Source organism: Cyprinodon variegatus, unplaced genomic scaffold (assembly GCF_000732505.1).
Source record: "Cyprinodon variegatus isolate N-32 unplaced genomic scaffold, C_variegatus-1.0 Scaffold114, whole genome shotgun sequence".
NCBI lineage: Eukaryota > Metazoa > Chordata > Actinopteri > Cyprinodontiformes > Cyprinodontidae > Cyprinodon > Cyprinodon variegatus.
In genome coordinates this window covers 1,248,937-1,256,834 of record NW_015150567.1, presented here as the reverse complement: position 1 = coordinate 1,256,834, position 7,898 = coordinate 1,248,937, and the positions used below count along the sequence as shown (strand labels likewise).

Below are 7,898 nucleotides of genomic sequence, written 5' to 3'. Positions count from 1 at the left end.
TGTCAGATGTACATTAGTTTGTGGAGAGGACGGGTCTTAAAATTAGCAAAAATCCTCCAATATACCTTTAATCTGATCCTCAAACCACTAATGCACTGGTGTCAAAGTGGTTCCAGAAAGAGCCGTGTGGCTAAAGGTTTTCTTTCCAAACAATAGCACACCAGACTCAGGTCATCTCGAGTCCAGTCTCAACACGAATCGATGAGATGAATCGAGTCTGGTGTGCTATTGTTTGGAAAGAAAACCTGCAGCCACACAGCCCTTTCTGGAACTACTTTGACACTCCTGCATCACATCTAACCTTTTATTAATCCCTCTAAAATCATCCTCTGGAACCCAAACTGGTCCATCATTCTGCAGCAGGCTGGACCAGAACCTTCCGAACCAATCCAGCAGAATTCGACCGCCGTCATTTTTTCACAATTCAACAGAACCACAAAGACACGTGCCTATTACTTTAAACATTTTATTGCCACACCATTTTCACTCTGATGGACACTCCACTTTCCCACTGTTGATGTCGTCAATGACATCATGAGGAGCACGACCGTCGATGGTGCATCCGACGGACTGGGCAGTTCCCAGGATCTCCTTGATTGTTCCTGAACAGAAACAGAACCAGATCAATTAGAAAACTTTCAAACCGGATCAGGACTCTAGGTTTATATTTGTTCCGGACTTTTCGGCACAGAACGGTCCATCGGCGCGGGCCGCCCTGTTTCCTAAAGCCGGGTCGCTCTGAGCCTCCACTGGACTAAACTCGGGTCACGGGACAGACCGGTACAGTGGCGGGAGGCTGAGTGGGGAGACGCAGTCTCACCTGAGAGCTCTCTGGCAATGGAACGGTGCCTCATGGCACGCGCAATGCCGACAATCTCGTCGAAGGTCACACTGCCGCTGTGTTTAACTGGAAGAAGAATTAAATAGTTACAATATGGCTGCCGCTGCTGATTGGTTAGCCTGTTTAACAGCAGAAGCAGCACTCACTGTTCTTGACCTTCTTCCTGTCACGAGGAGGCTCCTTCAGAGCTTTGATGATCAGGGCAGAAGCAGATGGAACCACCTCGATCTGTGGAGAAAGCAGACCGTCAGAACTTCCAGAACCAGACGCCCATCTGTGAGAAATCCCTGATCTTAAAGCCTGAACCAAGCTGATGCTCCGCATCAATGAAGCTGTATGCAGAGGCATCCAGTAACACCAGTAAGACCAAAGAGATGGGGACAGATTTCAAAAGACTGCCACCAGACTCGTTTTATGTTTATTTTTTTTGTTTTGCAGCATTGTCATCTTCCTGTGAAGCATTTTGGTCTCCCTGGTGTTGTCATACAGTGCAATATAAATACATTTTGAATAAGGATTTAACAATTAGTGTATCGCAGTACATAACAAGTCATAAGCAAACTGGGTTGATCCTGATTGGTTTAACTGAAGCCAGTATTCTGCCAATTACTGCGTGGACAGCCTGGTTCTGAGCCATAGTTTCACTTTGGAGCAGCTCTGCTAACAGACACCCCCCCTCACTCACAGCGGCCTGCCTGTTCTGGATGGTCAGCTTCACGGTGATCCTCAGACCTTTCCAGTCACCGGTAGCCTTTGCGATGTCATCACCAACTTTCTTTGGAGACTAAAGATTAGAAGAAAAGGCAGAACAGGGTTAGAACAAACCAGGACGATCCGGGTCAGTGTTCCGGACTTTTCGGCACAGGGCGGTCCAATGGTTTGGACAGCCCTGTTTCCTAAAGCCGGGTTGCTCTTAGCCTCCACTGGAATATACTCGGCCACAGTGATGGACCGGCATCGTGGCAGGGGGCTGTTACGGGGGGAAAGTTCTGATACTCACCAGACCAAGAGGTCCAATCTTGGGAGCCAGAGCAGATGTAGCTCCAACTTCTCCTCCTGTGCACCTCATGTACACTAAAGACAAGAAAACAAGTCAGATATTCGACAGACTGAGGATAATCTGCAACAGAACACTGATGATTGCTAGAATCCTACTTTACAAGTCCCTTTGGATAAAAGTGTCTGCTAAATTTAAAAACACTACATGAACAATTTGATTCTTACAATTTTCCATAAAATAAATCTCAAGATCTCAATGAACCACCACAGCTCATGCCAGAACATAAGCAGCAGTTACTATGGCAACCCCATTCACTCAGAGGGAAAACAGTACCACCTTCCCAACATGCGTGGCATCTTAGATTTAATCGCAATGTTTCTCATCACCAGCCAATGTGGAACATTGAACCCATCCCATGTAACGTAGCCTTTTATCTGCAGAACTTCCTGGTTCTGGTCATTTGGACCAGGTCTGAATGCTGAACCTATTAATATCTCAGTATCATTTAATGGGATAAAAGATGCTGGAATCTTTGTTTCCCCACCATCAATCCTCCTAAGCCAGGAGCTGAGAAAAACTATTTTAGTAATCCAGGTATAACAGTTAAAAACTACAGTCTGTTAAATCTACAACTCTACTCCTAAAAAACAAATAGATTTACAATAAAGATAGAAGTTTTGTAATTGCTACTATAACAGGATTAACACAAATTTGTATATATATATATGCCTATTTCCAGATTTTTGAACTGTGTCTACATCAACAGTTTAAAGGAAGATTCTAGCTCAGAGATTAAACCACAGTAGCAGTTAATAAATCCAATTGGACATCATGTAATCTAAAACAGATGTGATTTATTTGCAGCATATTATTCAGCTCTTATATTTATAAAACTTTATACCTCCAAAAGTTTTAAAGAAAAAAACAATTCATAACACTATGATTAAAATAAAATAAGTGTTCAAGTAAAGCATTAAATCTCCAAAACTGGTCAAGGCTAATTGCTAAAATTAAAATAAGTTAAAGGATAATACTAATCAACGTGAGAAAATACTTTAACAGATTTATAAATACTTTATAAATCACCATGCGGTTCAGCTCTCAGGGGAGCGAACAGCTAGCTAACATTAGCTTTAGATAGCTAACCGTAGCTTTAGCCATCTTGCACGTCTGCACGTGGAGCACCACCACCTTCTGCAGTCTAACTGAGGAGTGCTTCACATGCACCATAACACACTCGACAACACTAGTAAGACACACAATCATCCTCTGGGTGTTTCAGTCCGACTCGGGGGTCAAATCTTTACCGTTTTCAACGCTCGGCCCGCGGGCCGCCAGGCGGAGGGGGAGCCGGCTAACAGCGGCTCCATTTCGGCTCAGAGGCCACTTCAGCGCTTACTACCATAAAACATACCGATTTTTATCTCGTTGGGGTCGAATTTGGGCGGCATGTTGCTGCTGTGAAGGTTGAGCTCAGTTCAGCTTGATTGGTGAGGGTGTCGGATGAACCCGGCTTCGGGACGACCGATTACTGTTGCACCGTCACCGCTACAGGGGAAAAGAAAGAAGGAGCGGAGGATGTGGCGGTATATATAGCTTCAGCAAATACCGCGAGACTTTCTTCTTATTCTTTAATTGTTTTTTTACAACAATGGATGCATTTCCGCCATCTACTGGTACGGAGTGTGGACCAGAATGACTCTCAGAAATTACATTTTATTATACAAATGTGTTATTTTTAGATATCGAAATATTATCCTGTAAATGTTACTTTCTAGAAAACTTCTAAATAATTAAACTAAATCTAATTTAGTTTTTTCTTTACTTAAATTTTGAAATAATTGCTGTCTCTCCTTCTCACATTTACAATTCCTGTTTCCCCATGATAAACAGAGCATTGTTTAGACCAGCATGCCCATAATAATAATAAATGTTTCTTCTCTTCTTCTTGCTCTTCTCATTTCTCCAGTTTTCTTTTGAATTTTATAAAACCAACGTCATTTTTCCCCTTTCTCCCATTTATTTTGCCATTTATCCTTCATTCTCTGTTTAACTAACTTTTTAACTTCAGATTTAATACAATTTATAATTAAATCTACTGATAAATTTCTAACAGCTTCTTTTGCTGCCTTATCTACCTGCTCATTTCCTTTACCTGCATAATGTGCTGGCATCCATACAAAATCTATTACTAATCCCATCATATTTATTCTATATAGTGTTTGTTGAATTTTTATTAAAATATCTGGTGATTATACTGACATCTAATAAGGATGAACTAGATTCTGAACAAATAACTGATCTTAATGACTTTACTTCTTCAACCTGTTGAATAGCTAATAATATAGCTAATAATATTACAATCATTTCTTCTGTATAAACTAAACATCCATCATTTATTTTTAATTTTAACATTGAATTCTGGTACTATAGAAACTACTCCTATTTGATTTGTTATATTGTAAGAGGCATCTGTATTCATTTTCAAATTGCTATTGTATTTATTAAAATATTCCTGTACTATATGATAATAATAATAATATGAATTCCTTATCTTTTCTTCTTTTCAATAAAGTAAAATCTCCTCAAACATCTGGAATCAAGGTTGAATAACTGATAATGGAACTCTTTGGCTTATACTAATCTGATCTATTTTGAATTCTGTTATTTTTTCCTGCACAGTCCGAACAAAACTAAGTATTTTGCTTCTTTTTTCCCAACAGGGTTTTATTACCTAAGAGTTGGATGATCCTTTCTATGACCTTTTAAATTAGCCCAATGATTAAATGTTAATTGCTCTCTTCTAAATGCAAGTGGCATTTCTCCCATTTCTACCAATAATGCAGCCGTTGTAGTAGTTATAATTGCTCCTCTACATAGTTTCAATTCATGGTATTGAATACGATTTTGTGGATTTGTTCTTGCTGCTGAATTATAAACAAAGCTTCCATAATCTATCACTGATCTAAATAACCCTGTATATATATTCCTAAGTGCTATTCTATCTGCTCTAATATCTGCATATTTTCTAATATTTTCATTTCTCTCCCCCTTTTTTCCTTCCAGAGTAATATTATCTGAGCTTTTGTATTTTAATAAAAGTCTTTGCAATCATTTCTACCTTATCTTCATCCTTAACTGCTATTCATCACTCATGACAGGGTAACCATATTCATCCTTCTTATCATTGACCGTATTTTATTAATTTCTGTTTCTCCTTTTTTGTATTCTTTATAGTTTTTCTCACAAGAGCCTGACATCTCATATATTTTATAAGATTCTGTGCACTATGATTCCTTTTCCGCATTTTAAAAGCTTTGTTAAAATTTTTGATTACTGTATTGCCTTGATTTGTCCACCATGGAACAATCTCCTTATGGCTCCTACCTTCTCTCTTCTTTATGGATTCATTAGCAGCCTGTAAAATAGAATCACAAACAGAGAAATTTAAATGATCAACTTCCATGTTCAAATTCATTTTTCCCAATTCCTGCTCACTTATAAATCTAAACTTTTCCCAATTAGCACTATTAAAACACCATTTCTTTAAACCCACCATGTCATACTTTTCAATATCCAAGTTTATTTGTGTTACTATGGGATAATGGTCACTTTCTCTTGTTATTTTGTTAATTATTTGCCATTAAATTACACCTGAAAAATGAATTTGAAAATTTTGTAAGATCTATTACCGATTCTCTGTTTCCCTGTTTTTATATCAACTCTTGTCCCCTTCCATCATTTAGACATACAAGATTTTTATTCCCCATTAATTCTTCAATAACTATAGCATTTTTAGTACCCTGAAATGACTTAAGTGCGTTAAAATCACCACATCAAACAACCTTCCCATTTAAATTTTAATTTCATTCAATGTTTCATACTGGATTCCTTTACCAGGACTATAAAAAAAATATCCCTTTAATATTTTGCTTCTCATACCAAACTTCCACATCTATATACTCTAATTGAAATCCTTTTGCTAACAATCTAAACAGATTTCCAGTTTTTAGAAATATCATACAACCTCCTCCTTGAATCTCATTTCTATCTCTACGTAGATCAGTATATTCTTTAATAACAAAGTCTAAATTAGGTTTAAGGCAGGTTTCCTGTATACATATGTCTGTTTATATCCTAAGATTTTTAATGAACCCTTTAAATTCTTGCCCATTAGCTATTAAACTCTGTGCGTTTTACTACAATAATCAAAGTGTTTTCTCTCCTGATTTCTCTGACTTCCCATCTCCTCCCAGTCCTTTGTTTATATGTTCCCATGAAATATCTTTAATTCCAAAAAATGTATCCTGTCAGGACTTCCGTTTTTGTGTTTGTGTTTCTGTGTTTGTCTCCCTTCCACCACCAGGAGTCCGCCTGGTTCTGGTCCGCCTCCTCACACACCTGCTGATGGTTTCCTCGTTAACGGAGTGTTCTTAAGCTGCTGACTGCCACTACCTCGACGCCAGAGTGTTTGCCAGTTTCGGGTACTCTAGCCAAGCTGAGTTTTTTTGCTGAGTCAAGCTGAGCTTTTTTGTCAACCTGAGTTTAACTTTGTTTTTGTCTTTGCCTCTTGGCAGGAAGTCATCCTGCAAACTGGTTTTCTCGGACCTTCTCTCCCTGGAAGGATCAACTGAGCTTCAAACTGAGCTGGGGTTCAAACAGGAGGTTTGGATCCACTTTCCCCAAGAGATCGTTTGAGCTTCTCACTGAGAAAGGGATTATTCTCCACTACGACCCGTTCAAGTACCGCAGGAAATCTGAGTGGCAGTCAGTTTCTCCGTTCCCCAACTATCAACCGCATTCTGGGTAAAACCTGTTCCGCCCTCCACCTAATCTGACAAACACTGGAACTACAGCACATAGACAGGAGTCAAGGATTCAACAACTCTGGAAATGTGAGTCGACAACCAGATCCTCTTCTCTAAGTTCACGAGTCAAATTCCCCACTGAGCCTGAACTAATCGCTGTGTCTTCCCCTCACTTTTTAGTTCCGGTTGAGCAGTGTTCAGAGCAACACTTCTCCCTCTGTTTAACCTCTTCAATAAGACCTGTTAGACCTTTTCCCTGGTCTCTCTGTTTGGTTTTCTGCATTTGGGTCTGAACTTTGTAACATCATGACATATCCGCTCCTTTTACTTGTATTTTAATTTTCTCACTTTTGTACTCGACTTGATCTGCACAATTAATCACATATGCAATAAACATATTTTCTACTGTCATCATAGGATCAGTTCTCTCTTTTGATGTTAACTGAGGAGTTGGGTTTTGTTGACCATTTATCTGCCTCCTTTCTGTCTGTCCTTCCATCCTTTTTACAGCTTCAGCATCACTGATATTGTTGCTCATCTTAATTTTTTCCACTTCAGTGGCTTTCTTTCTTACTTCACACCCCCCAAAACTCACTCTATGTTGCCCCCCACAATTACAATTATGTTGAACATTTTCTCCGCATTCCCCATATTTATGATCACCTCTACATTACGTGCCCGTACCTTTGACATTTCTAACACCTGAGTGGGGGGAGCGATATAGGGCCTAACTTGAAAGCTACTGAATCCTTTCTTAATCCTCTCTGGAAGTATATTTTCTCTAAATTCTATAATTACTGATAAACTTTCAACTCTTTTCTAATTTATTGTTTTCAATAATCTTTTTATCGGATTCACCTCCATATCCTCAAAGCTTTTTTAAAGTTTTTCTAAATCTTCATTTACAGATATTCCTGGCATTATCTTCTTATCTTCTTTTCTCCAACAATCCTTTTTTTCTTTCACATTTTTTCTACATATGCTTTCTACGTTCAAAGCTTTTGTCGCGGTTGGATTGAGGTTTTGAGGATGCAAATGCAGAGGTGAGTTTTGTAGATTTAATAAAGCAACTGTGGCAGAAAACAAAAAATCCAGAATAAAAAATACGAAAAAAAAAAAAAAACAGAATCTAGGGGACATCAGGGAAAACATACCGGTACATGAAGAGACGAGGAACCAGCACTGAGGAACTGCACAGGGAGAGTATATATGGGAGACTGAACAAAGACTGGACTAAAGAGCTGACTGG

At 38.8% G+C, this 7,898-nt stretch overlaps 1 protein-coding gene across 2 annotated transcripts; it reads right to left on the bottom strand.

Moving 5' to 3' along the window:
• Positions 1-452: 452 nt before the first annotated feature.
• rpl12 (ribosomal protein L12) lies at positions 453-3,446 on the bottom strand. Of its 2 annotated transcripts, none has more exons than XM_015375188.1 (6): positions 3,256-3,446; positions 1,842-1,915; positions 1,527-1,625; positions 988-1,069; positions 821-907; positions 453-602 (listed from the first exon to the last, which is right to left on the bottom strand). In XM_015375188.1, the coding sequence occupies exons 1-6, from the start codon at positions 3,290-3,292 to the stop codon at positions 484-486; spliced, it is 498 nt and encodes a 165-aa protein (XP_015230674.1). In that variant the 5' UTR covers positions 3,293-3,446; the 3' UTR covers positions 453-483. The 2 variants fall into 2 exon arrangements, with proteins under 2 accessions (XP_015230674.1, XP_015230675.1); XM_015375189.1 differs by having other exon boundaries at positions 3,149-3,265.
• Between the last annotated feature and the right edge of the window lie 4,452 nt (positions 3,447-7,898).

Bases quoted from the DNA above. Each gene is read 5' to 3' on its own strand.
- rpl12 (XM_015375188.1), bottom strand. From the start codon at position 3,292: ATGCCGCCCAAATTCGACCCCAACGAGATAAAAATCG. The intron at 1,916-3,255 runs GTATGTTTTATG...TCTTGTCTTTAG, and splicing joins CCCCAACGAGATAAAAATCG to TGTACATGAGGTGCACAGGA. The intron at 908-987 runs GTGAGTGCTGCT...TTCTTCTTCCAG, and splicing joins CAGGAAGAAGGTCAAGAACA to TTAAACACAGCGGCAGTGTG.